The 13,138-nt window shown below is 46.9% G+C and overlaps 1 protein-coding gene across 2 annotated transcripts in view; it reads left to right on the top strand.

Moving 5' to 3' along the window:
• The window catches only part of Knockout (Stork-head domain-containing protein knockout), a 138,188-nt gene that overhangs the window by 58,302 nt on the left and 66,748 nt on the right, over positions 1 to 13,138 (top strand). For both annotated transcript variants that reach the window (XM_076787372.1, XM_076787373.1), the window contains exon 2: positions 10,257 to 10,511. In XM_076787372.1, coding sequence (XP_076643487.1) covers positions 10,311 to 10,511 — 201 coding nt within the window. In that variant the 5' untranslated portion in view covers positions 10,257 to 10,310. The remainder of the gene's footprint in view (positions 1 to 10,256; positions 10,512 to 13,138) is intronic.

Genomic DNA, 13,138 nt, shown 5'->3' with positions numbered 1-13,138 from the left:
TCGTACCACTGGATCGCTGGGATTCTTCCGATTAAAATGAATACGTTGAAGGTACTATAGAAACCGTAATTAATAAAATATAACCCACGATAGTATACATAACACGATAGGATACATAAAAGTAGGGTAAGCAATAATGGTGCACCTAAGCATTTTTCAGTAAAATTTCTACTATCGTTGGAAAAATAATTTCAATCGTTAAAGTATATACACCAGGACACTTTGGCTCTTGAATCATCGCCGTGCGTCGTGCCTCATCCGCGCAAACCAAACACGAAATAAACTGGCAGAAGCTACGCAATATTTCCCGATACACCGCAACGTATTTTCAATTTATTTTCACACGCGTAGGCACCTGCTCTTTCGCTTGCACCACGATTCCCCGCCGCATTCGATGTACGAGGATTTTATAACAGAAACCATATACATATATACATATATACATATATATATATATATATATATATATATATATATATATATATATATATAGCTTGATTGATTAGAACAACACTCCGTCATCGTTTCGCAGGCAACTCCGCTCCGATGTCAAGGGGGGTGGGGAGGGAAATCCGGAGAAATATAAACTGGCCGAGTCCGGCGCAACGCATCCCGATAGGTCGTAAATACGTTTTCGATTTATTTCACCCAGCCACCTGTGATCCTCGCTCACACCGTGATTTTCGCTACATTCTGTATATTAGAGGCTTCAAATAGAAACCATATATGTACCCGTACAGGTTGATTGATTCGAACAACATTTCATAGTGCCCCGGCCGGAACGTGTTCTCGTATGGTACACGGAACAACGTCAGGCTATTTGTACACTCGTCATTTTTACGAGGGGATAAATCACCGCGCGCTTTCGATTCGTCGTAACATCAATTTGCCACTCTGTCGTTATTCGTCCATCTGGCCGGACGGTGTCGAATCGCATTCTCGCGGGACGCGGCCAGGGAGTTGTGCATACATTAGCCGCGGCCACGAGACCTTTGATGTAGCACCGGCGCTCGCCGAACGGATCGGTGCGGTGCGGTGCGGTGCGGTGCGGTGCGGTGCGGTGCGGTGCGGTGCGGTGCGGTGCGGTGCGGTACGGTACGGTGCATGCTGCATCGTCCAGACCGTCTAGAAAGCATTCCGTTCCTTGTAGACCGCATAACGGACACGATCGATCAGTGGGCCAGAATCGCGAAACCCTCGACAGAATCGAATTTTCGGCCTCCTTCGAAATGCCAAACCCATTGCTTGATTAACTAATAAACCAAATAATGCGTCGAGACGGTTTCAATGGTGTACGCCGAATAAAGCCAGCCGTCCTTTGAAGACAAATTAGGCAATTAAAAACGAGTCTACGCGCCGGTGCACCGCCCGCCGTTGTAATTTCGAGATATTGCTGTACATGCGTAAGGCTCGATCGCATCTACGCAGACGTAATTGACGATCGATCATGGCAAAAAGCGAGTGCCGCCGAGAACCGAGACGAGAAAATTGCTGTTTTGCCGCAATAAAAGTGCTCGATCGCATTGCAGTTAATGTTCTTGTTCGCGAGCCAAGTTCATTGAAAAAATAAAGATTTCTTATTATTATTACAACGATAAGAATCACGAAGGTCTCCGAACAGAAAAGGATATATGTATGTTCGAGCGCATGCTCCGAAATCTTCCGCCCCCTAATGTTTGAAAAATGCCATGCTTTGTGTACCGATTACATGCGAAAGAGAACAGGCATTCTGTTAGCCGTAGAAAGGACGAGAGGGTACACACGATATTTCATGGCAACGAGAACGGTCCCGGAGGGTAGCAACAGCGTTATTGTTGCGAGCAGATGCATTTAATCCGGCGGCGCTTTCGTGATTTATTAAATCGAGCACGATAACGAACGGACGGACGGACGACGCCAGTCTCTGCTGCATTCATCGATTCAACGTGACTTCATTGTAAGCACTACGGGGGCCAGCAACGAAGTCGGATAAGTCGTAGTATACCGCGGGACGTGTATCCACCTAAGAGGATAAAAGTTGCACCGCGTGCGTCTCGTGCAGTCGAACCGTATACGAGCACGCAGATAGCGGCGGGTTGTTGCAGCCGTGGCTAAAATCCGAATCTACCACGGTGTAATTATATAACGAAGCACCGGTCCGGTGTATAATCACGATCGAATTCGCCCCGAGGCGATATTCCTCAAATATACCATACAGGTTCTAATTAAAAGAAGAAGAAAAACAAGGGGAAAAGAAAGGGACGGAGGAGGTTGAACGAATCCAGAACGAAACCGGAGAAAGTTTCGACAAAAAATGCCATTTTCATCATTTCCATTCAAAAGATCCGTCGCGTCGGTTAGGATTTAAAACACTCCATCTTTGAATATAGCTGGAGGATATATCGCTTGTGTCGAGCGAAGATCAACTTTCAATTCTGCATAGAGGATTCGTTATGATCACCCAGATTGTAGATTGTCAAATGAAAGATAGCACGCGCCTGCTGTTTTATCGAGAGTGCACATCGAATGTCAAACGCATTTCACGAATCGGTCAGCCGATTTTCGTTGGGAGGCGCAACAAAATTTCGTCATCGGTGGATCACGGCATGGCAATTTTACTAACAATACGCGGCACCGAATAATGCACGCAGGATGCACCGGCTCGTCCTTGAAGAACAATTACGCGGAACGCGCGGGGCCCGAGCAGCGTGACGAGCCGGCATTAAAAAACACGGGGATGGCGTTCGTGCGCAGCCAGCAATTAAAGGCGTAATTATCGTGTTCAATTTTTCCGTTGAACAAATAAGAAAGAAATTGCCGGGCGTTATCTGGCCGCGGCGATCCATCCTCGCCTTTCCCAAGCCCGCGGTTCGCTCGTAGAAGATGAACCGTGCGGCCTACTTTTTCACCGTACCATGAAACAACACCAGAAGCGATCCGCCGAACCCACCCACGATACACGAATGTGGAGCTCGTGAGACCCCGATCGTACCGTTATTACCCCGCAATTAATTGCAAGTTCATCGTGCCGGCGCGGCGCGGCGCGGCGCGGCGAGTACGTCGAACGCGTGAAAACAAGCAAAACGAGAGAAGCCGACGAAGAGGTGTTCGCACGGATCGAGCGTATACCGTGATTTTCTGGAACGGGCAGAATTCGATTCGAAACGGGACGGTCGGGCTCGTGGCGATTTGATATCGCGGTGTTCGTTGCGCGCCCGCGTGATCGTTTCTATTATACTCGCGTTAACCCTGGGACAACGGCTGACCATGCAGCAGCAGGAGACCCGCAGTGATTCATGCAGGAAGTTACCGTATACCCGGTACAGAACTTGTTTCTGGTGTATCGAGTGCCATTATTAGCCTATGGACCTTTTAACGAGCTCAGACTCTCCTCGGGAAAAAGTTACACGCTTAGATTGTTTCTCGAACACGAAAACTACCTTCTTGCGCGAATATGGTCGCAGCTAGACCTGTGTGACAATTTTTATAATTTTTCACGCGTCATCCTATCGCTTCAACGCTTTATTTTCTTCTTAGAATTCTTTCGCTTTATTCTATCAACTATATGTCGTGTTTGCGGTGAGGCAAAATTTTGTAATGTCAGTTTTATTTGTCTCGTAAATCGCTCGTTTCAAAGCAGTCCTCCAATTTAAAAGCCACGATCAAAACCGAATAATTAGATCAATTGAATTACTGAACGCAATATAAAAGGAAAAGATGATTCTACTGCGTCTCTGAATTTTTCTGGGCAGATACGATGCTCTGGTGTGCAATTGTATGAAAAGATACGGTCTACAGATTTTCCCGATCGAGCAAAATCGAGATAAGCAGGGATGAGATATATATTGGATGAGTTCGACTCAAAGTTTTTCGTGGAATGAAGCAATCGGTTTCCTCGATAAGACAGGAGGGTATCCTTCGAAAAAGGCGCGTTACTGACGTAAGGAATGCATTTAAATCGGTCCATTGTGAACGAAGCACCGTGGAAACGGAGTCCAACCCGTGGCTCGACGCAGAGCTCGCGCCCCAACTTCGGGGAAGTAAATGTATCGATGCGATGGGGAGTTATGCCGATAAGATTGCCGGAGCAATCGCGGCGCGAAGAAAAACGCGGGGAGAAATCTGCTCGCGAAATACGTTCCTTTCCGTGACGTCCAATCTTCTCTTTGATACTTCTGGGTGCGACAAGTTCCGTCGTACCGGGCTGATCTCAAAGTATTTTCGAATAATAATAACAATACGTCTTTATTACGAGGTACGCGTTTAGTGCGGACGAACGAAATGGGGAGAAGAGGACACGTATATGTAGTCGCTATACTGCTGAAAGAAGGGGGAAATGATCGTTCGTGACAACGTAAGATGAATATTCCGAGTAAAATCAGTTGGTTTCATGTTTTCCGTAGGTTCGAAGAACCAGTTTTTGAATTTTGCTTGTCTCTTTCCTTCGTTGCGAAATCTACCTGAGAATTTCTGGGTAGCTCGTTCGAGACGCGCCGATCGGGAGGAAGAACGATCGAGCGAACGAAACATGATTTCGCGACGAAAAGAACGCATTCGTCGGACGCTTTCACTCGACACGTGTCGGGGTCGGGTCCGCGCGAGCCAGACGAAATTGGTTCGAACTGGAAAGATCGACGAACGCTTCTGGAATCGATCCATCGGCAGATCTAGATGGCCGGGCCAGTCCGGTCCGGTCCGGTCCCAGGGACGTGCGGTTTCAACGGAGTCGGCACGACTGACGGCAAGTTAATGAGATCCGTCACGATGTAAAGACACGCCGGTGACTCACGCCGCAGGAAGTCTATCCTGCGCGGACCGAGAGACCGGATGTCTTCCGTTCTTTAAATCGGCACGAGGTGAAACGGAGTCAGTGACATCGGCCACGCCGGCGAATATGCAACGATATCCGAACTCCTTTCTCTCCAGATTACTTCAACCATTTTTTTTTACTTACTTTACATTGTTCGTGTCGTAAATGTTATACGGGTGTCTACTGTACAGATTTTAATTCGACGCGCATACTATCTATGTATACCACAGCAGAAGATCCATGAATCCAGCTGAAAAGCCATTAAAATTCTATCGAAAAAGATCGAAGAACGACTGTCCGAACAGAGTTAGACATTCTACCGGTCTATGTACCGTTTATAAATAACCATGAAAAATAAAAGAACGGCAGACAAAATAGGTCTTGGTTACCCCAGAATCGTTTGGACAACCGGTTTCTTAGAAGTAGAAATTATGAATCATTCCGATACTATCATGATCACAACACAAAAAGAAATCCGCGTCCCCATAATATCATTCAACATTTGAAAAGGAGCCTAATGGAATCACGACCGTCAGGATTCGAATTTCTTTTTTTTTTGTGTCCCTTCGTAAGCGATCGCTACGCCACGTGTATCTAGACACGCAGGCACGGATTACACAGTTTTTATAAACGGCGATTATTCGGTTTCGCGAAACAAATCCGATCGGTCATAGTGTTCGCGAGTCCGTCGACGATTCGAGCCGAAATTGAGTCGGTTCTCGGCGAAACCTCGTCGTTCGATTACCATGTTATTGCGAACTCGTGCGATCTGATAATTCGATTACACGGCCGAACTCATATTCGAGCCGTTACGTTCGAATAAACTTTGCGGTCGTGTTCCTGGACTGGCTGATTAAAAAAATCAATAAATAAATAATACACAGATTAGGACTACATATAATATTTTCTTCTGTTTTAAAAATGTTCGAGAATGCGCGAATATCCACCATTTTTCTCCGACGTTCACTTTTTTGCTGGGAAATTAAGTCAAGTAAGATTTCGTCTAGTCTAACACTTTTTTTCAGACGACCAACGAAACAGTGATGTTGAACTCTATGGAACTTTGGATTTAATTGTCCGATGACGATTTTTCCTAGCTGTAATTGCATAAAGATCCGCAGTTCATTTATCCAATTACTATAGTCACCGATAGAGGGTAACAAAACAAGAAGCGATTGGTGTACGATTCACACGAGCCGTTTGCAATATCCAGCATAAACGTGCCATTACGCGCGCCAGGAAAGCGCACATACGCGCGCCGATGAGTCACGCGGAGGAAATTCTTTAATGATTTTTCTACCTCGGTTCGTTCCGTGATCTTGTTTTTTCTTTCCGCCATCGGGAAGTTTTACAGCCGGTGATCTAGCATAAGGTGAAACGACGGAAATTAAGCGACCGAACGGACGGAGGAAAAAAAATGGTAACGGAACAATTTGAAGCGGCATGGATCGCGTGCCTATCCCCGCGATCCGCGATCGCGCCCACGCGTTTCTCTCCCGCGGCTCGAGAGAGAAAAGTTTTGTTCGTTCTCAAGATCGTCGCGATAATGAAATATGATGAACGGTTCGTTAATTGAATGCTGAGAAAATTACATTATTGTTCCATTAGGAACGACTGTACAGTTTTTTCCTGGCATCCCCGCTGCCGCGGAAAAGTTGAAATTGACCGGGTTCAACAGGCCTCCACGAGCCTCGGCGGGGGGGGGGGGAGGAGGAGGAGGAGGAGGAGCAGGAGGAGGAGAAGGAGGAGGAGAGAGAGAGAGAGAGAGAGCGAGGGAGAATTAGCGACAACGCTTCGGTATTTGTCCGAATATTAATTCCATTTGAGATCGATTGCAAAGTGCATTAAACGGTGCCAACGGAAAGCTGGTAATTTGCTCTTGCTGTTTCTATATTCAACATTTACAACCGAAGCAGACATTTTCCCCTTAATCGTGGAGAATTTTATTCTCGTGCGAAAAGTCAGCGTTGGTTCGTAGAAGCCAGTCCGACCAGTTCGACCAGCTGAAACACTGACTTTCAAACGTGCTCCATTTAACACTCTATTAGTCATCTATCAGTCTCTGAGAATTATTAAAGAAAACTCCGTAATTCGGAATAGCTGTCGATGGACTGCGGATTTCGTGCGATCGAATGCAGACCTCTATCACGGTCCATTAAACTTTCCATCTTGCGATCAGATAAAATCCACGATCAAAGATACGGGCATCGTACGAACCGGAGTAAATAAAGAAAGAACGGTATTGAAACACAAAGTGTCGATAAAAATTCGGTCGAATCAGATTTCAGGATTGTCCGGTGGAATCTGATCCGAAGAGGCAATCGGCAATCCTCGCAAGAAGAACTCGCGGTGCCATGCGAAACTTGTCCGACGTCGAGGAAAATACTGTAACCTCGTTGACGTCTCTACGTACGGGGACGTCGGAAAGTTCGTCGGCGACATCGTCGAATTCGATCCGACTCCGGTGGAAACAACGGAATGTTCTCTCTCGTCCGAGGAAAATACTCGCGAAAGCGAGCGATCGCGTCGACGGCGCGGCGCGGCGCCCCAATTTCATCGGCGCAGGCCAAACTGCAACGCTATATCAGAGGAGAATAGTCTGGATCGACTGCCTCTTGGGAGCCGGCCAAAGGCGCGAGATTACTTCGTTGATTCCTTCCAGGCCCCAGAATTCGATGCGACCGTAATTGCCACGGCTTTCGTGCCAAATTTACGGCCGCCCAGTTTCTCGGTAAAGGGCTACAGGCGTTTTAGAACCATGTACCCTGGCACGGCCGGAAGCGATGCAATATTCCACGGCCGCGATCCTCACGCTATCACGACGCCCCACCTAATATCCTCCGAGAATCGATACGTCGACCCGACTATCGAAATTTAACGAGGCCAATTAATTTTCTCAACACATTCGCGCCGGCTCGTTTCTGACGCAGATGCTGGCGGAATTCGGAACGCTTCGCACAGTTACGTTAAACTTAACACTTTCAGCCCGGAGTCGTACGTATGTAATGTAATATGTAGTAATATCATATGTTTATCAAGTGTTAGAGATTTGAGAGTTTCTTCAGTGGGATTGGTGTTGCTCATCGAGTTTTCCGGGTGTAAACCGTGTCCACAAAGAACAAAATTCACCAATTAACTAAACGTTACCATCCCAGCGTTTCACCTGCGCTATCCTCAAAGCCTTGGAGTACCGCAATTTCAGTTTCCTGAAGGATAATAGCATTTGTAGATAGGGTTTGCACCCGGAAGCTCCAACGCATAATATTTACTTTGTACTAAGAAAAATTTAATCTATCTCCATAATTCACTGTGCACGCAGTGTATCTCTTTGCGCACAGTGTCTGCAAGGTACATACTGTGTTAACTTTATCGTATTCGGTTGTATAAATTAATAAAGCACAACGCGTAACATTAAGGTATTTAATTACGAAGAACCACAGAAGTACTCTAGAATATAACGGCTATGTAAAGTTTAATCGCATTTTTCCCGGTTCGCTGAACCCTAAGCAATGCTCTTGTATGAAGTAGGCAAATGCTTTTAACCTATCTACAATGGTATTCAAAGTTGCAACTCGGCTACACGGTTACACGGCTAATCCCACTAAATTTCCCCCTTCCCTTCGTTGCCATATCCATTGTAATCGTCCAAGCCGCGTTTCGAAGGTCTCCGTTATCGGCACTTTTCCACGTTCGAGTTTTCCCGCGATAACGCTTATCGGCGATTACGTAGCCGAAAGATAACGCGGCGAGTTCACCGTACCGTTATCCCGGCTCGCAAAAGTTTCGCGCACGAGCACATCGTCTGGGCCGGCCAACACTGATCGGAATGAACGTTGAATCGCTATTTTGCATCGGCGTTTTCCCTGGTCAATGTGTCGCGTGTTCACCCATCCCTCTCTTGGCATCCCATTTTTATCCTCGCTAGCCTCCCCTGTCTCTCGCCGCGAGACGTCGATTGGGTCCCATGTCGCTCTAGAGGTGACACCTTTCCTTTAAACCTTAATAAAACGGCTGCAAACATCGTAGATCAAGATTTCCTGTGTCATTCTAAAGGAGACACTTAAATCTTTAACAAGGTCGTGGTAATTACCACGCGGGTGACGTCATTTCTGCACAGCTCTTTAGCACTAGGTTTACGGGACCCGTCAAAATGACGGGTTCCAATATTTCTTAATTTAAAATTATTAAGATTCTTCGAACGCATAGATGAGAAATTATTTAACAAATTTATTTCTTTGGGTATATATTATTTTAAAAATATGCTAAAAATGTGGGTAGCACGTCCTTGCTATTTCTATGAAGTATTGCAAAATAGTCGCTTTTAGTGTTCCGTAAGCCTAGCGTTAGAGAAACCCGAACGCGGTGGAGCGGAATCGGTGTACGATCTCGAAGAAAGTTTCGAGGACGACGCGACGCGACGCGACGCGACGCGACGCGACGCGACGCGACGCGGAAACGCCGCGCCGGTCGTCTTCGAGACACGTTCGGCACACCCTCCTTATCGTCCCTCATTTCCTGCGGGCCCATAAGGCGACCGTCACGTCTCCCTTTATTGTATCAACTACTGCGCCAGGCCGCCTAATTGATTTACGCCCACCCTCTTGGTCATCAACGGCCTCGAGGAATCTCATCCACGAAAATCCACGCGGCGAGAGAGACATGTCCCGAGAAAAGGCTGCGTGACGAACGCGGAACACGTTGCCTGCCGAGAATTATGTGCCGGGGGAGTATGATTGCATCAGCGAGAACGGGGTTTCTTTCGGAAAAAGTTTTCCCTCGGGCCACTCTGGCGTCTACGCTTCTGCGGACTTTGTTCCGACGCAGGCTTTCTACTATACCGCGGATTTTTTGCACCTTGATACGAAACTCGAACGCGCAGTAATTTAATAAACCTTGACAAACCCGGACACCAATTTCTATGTTAACTTTGTATTAGATCCGATTGCGTAAAGAACTATATAGAATTTCTGAAAATCAAATGACTTTTACTCTGAACGGCTAATGCAGTTTGTCTGGGAAATTTCAGTAGTAATCACCAGACTGCGGATTTTCGAAAGTAACGGTACTGTTATATTATTTTCAACTTTTTAAGACAAATGAAAAAAAAAACCACATTTACGTTTAATTTTAGTTGATTACAATTGACTCGGCTAATTCTTATTCGAGTATTTACCTCGTTAAATCAATATTATTATTAGGTTGTTAACGACCCTCTTCCAATCGCAGTATCTTCAACAATTCTGTATGGATAAGCATCTCGAAGCATTCGGTTGTGTTTGTCTGCTTCGATGAAATAGTCGTCTCCTCAGAAATTGGCTATAAGAGACAGACCTAAGCTAGACCGTATGTGACGCTCGAAGATAGCGGACCGTGTCCAATACGGGTGACTAAAAACCGAACGGGAGAAAAACCGAGCAAAGTGGGTGTGGCAAGAAATATTACAACACGTTCGTTTCCTGTTTTCCAGAACCAGTGATGCCACCGCCGAGTCTTCGGAATCGTTAGCAGCGGGCCGAAAAAAATGGCCTCGATCTTGGGAGACGGAACGGGGCCCGGGGGCTCGGGACCCTCCCGATGCCTCTTGCTCCTACAAAGGTCCCTGGCGATTCAGCTGACCAGGGGCCCGCCTCCTCAGGTTCTGAACGTTGGACAACGGGAGAGTCCCAAGGAGCATCCAGCCGACGAGATGTGGATGTACGATAAAGGTTACAATTTGTTTCAGGTGAGTCGACGTGCGCTGCATTATCCTGAATTATCTGGGCTCCTTCCATCTTTCTCTCTCTCTCTCTCTCTCTCTCTCTCTCTCTCTCTCTCTCTCTCTCTCCCTCCCTCTCTGACACCATGCACCGAACATGCCTTTCCGCGCGATAGCTTCTAAACATTTTTCAATGTAACGATCTGCTAGCCACGTGGCTACCATTATACGCCACTTTTAGCGATCCAAGAAATAACCGGTCTCGCCGTTTCCTCTGTCGGATACATTTGATAATCTACCTAAAGTGTTTACCCGTTCCAATTGAGTTTCATCGGTTGTAAAATACATAGGTGCTCCTGATTTCTTTTATTGATTTTTAAATGTTGCAACGCTCATTCATAAATAACTGATTCCCATATTTTTTCTATTGCGAAACGACAAGAACGGGTTAATCACAAGTTGAGTTAACAGCGGCGCCATCGGACGCGACACGTCGAAGAGTTGGCGCGACTGCGGAACATCCGCCACTTAACTTGTTACTTGGTCCTATCCCCCGGACAAGGTAGTCTCGCGAAATGGCTCGTAATTCATATTGTCTCATTCCGGCGTAACGGTGCATCCAATCAACGCCAATCCTACTTCGGAAACGCTGAGTTGTAAAAACGAGCGAGCGACCGGTCGACGAAGGGACACGTTTCTGCTTCGCCGTTCCTGTCGCCGTTTCCAGGGATTCTATTCGATATTACCCCCGTCCCCTCGTGTAATAAGTGAAAAACGCCTTTCTCGGGAAATGTGATTAACCCATCGGCAATTGAGATTGCGTGGCTCGACGTGTAATCCGGTATAAAGACTTCAAACCTGTCGTATTTCTATTTCTATTTGTATCGTGGACTTTTGAATCTTACACATCGTTGCGAAGGCTTCTGCACCTCCTCGACGTCGGCGGATAATCGAGGGTCTACCGCATCGTGAACCGAACAAGCAAGTATGCTCCGAATTATGCTATGTTTGGTTTCGTGTTGATCAGAAAAATGTCACAAACATTTTGGCGAACGTTCCATAAAGGAACGTAAAACAAACATAACAGCGAAACACTACGCCGCTGGAACTGTGAAGCGCACAGTTCCATACAAAGATTTTTGTATCTTCTAATTTCGATATAAACGTGCCAGGAGTGAAAACGATCTCCGCCCATTCGTGAAAAGTTTGTCCTTGAAGAAGTTAATTGCCCGGACGTTCCATCGCTTTCCCAAATGATCAATGCGGGGTAGCCAAAGCTCGCGTCACCGAGGGAAATGAAATTGGAACGCGCCTTTCAATGGGAGAGTACCCTTCAGTTTCAATGAGCTCTCGTTAGGGGTGGAGCACCCCCGGAAGGGGAAAGTTAACCGGGGTTCGCGTCAGGGAGTTCGGAAAAGAGACGGCAACGGTAGCCTGTGTGGAAAAGGGCCAAGCTGAATCGCCTACAATAGCGTAGGCCACTTTTCCTACCTGTTCCACGACCTCGCTTTAACACCTGCTCGGATGGAAATCTTTCAGCCGGTCGGGGAACTCCTTTGCGTGTATCGATCCCGCTTGGATTTAGGGTCGGCGAAATACTTGGAAGAAACTCCACGGGCTTTAAAGGATTCCAAGGGTTGGGAACTTCTTTAGAGGGTGAAAGTCGGAATACTCGTTTTCTCCGTGGAAGAGAAACGGCGACGGATAGACTTCCGTGAAAAGTCTTTAACGGCGAAAGTAAAACGAAAAGAAACGACGGGCCTCGACGGAAAAACTAGCCAGCATTGCGGTAACCGCCGCGACGCGCCACGCCGGTTAGAATCGCATCGACAAATGAATCGTGTTTCATTGTAATTATACAGTTGGTGATTCTGTCGTCAGATCTGAAAGCCTTCGAGGCCAAAAGCGTAGAGGTTCCGTTAGGTTCCTACCGGGCGGCAAATATAGAATCGATATTCGAGCAACGGCCGTCGCGTCGCGTCGCGTCGGGGCCACGGAGCAATTGCCGAAAAATTGTTGATAAGTGTCATCAACCGCCAAGTACCGGTTGTCGCAATTGTCCGAAGGATGACACGGTTTCTCGAAAGGGCTACTCGGTCAAGGATACTCTATCGCGGAATTTCACGAAACGAAAGTCGAATTTACCGTCCAATTACCGGCAATCTATTAGTAGAGTACACGCGTCGGAGCTTCAAGTGGCTAGAACTTTGTCGGAACCGGCGTTCTTTCTGTCCACGGTTCAATGGCTGATTTCATATGCGACGCACACCATGGAATGCGATCCGAAGCGCATCTCGCATGCATAATAGGCCGTACCGTACTCTTGCGTAATTGCCGTGTACATACGCGGCGCGTCTAATGAGTTCCGAGGCTGGTTCGAGGGAGCAACAATGACTCGAATAGAAAATGTTACTTTCGCGTAGGATCCAACATAACTGGCACACCTATCGACACACGTAACGTAATCTATGAACACAACGGACACCGTGGAGCTCGTAAAACTGGCCTAATGAACGCCCCTTTTTACCAACGCGCCAGTTTAATTAAAACACACCAGACGTTTTGAAAACACTCGATCGTAAAACCGTTCCCAGTTTTCCGTTTCTTTTTGCGGCGAGAAGTTCGCGAAACATTCTCATGCTATTTATGGGATT

The sequence above is a fragment of the Halictus rubicundus genome, chromosome 4 (genome assembly GCF_050948215.1).
Source record: "Halictus rubicundus isolate RS-2024b chromosome 4, iyHalRubi1_principal, whole genome shotgun sequence".
Taxonomy (NCBI): Eukaryota; Metazoa; Arthropoda; class Insecta; order Hymenoptera; family Halictidae; genus Halictus; species Halictus rubicundus.
Note: the sequence above shows the minus strand (reverse complement) of the source record. Positions and strands in the feature narration are given on the sequence as shown.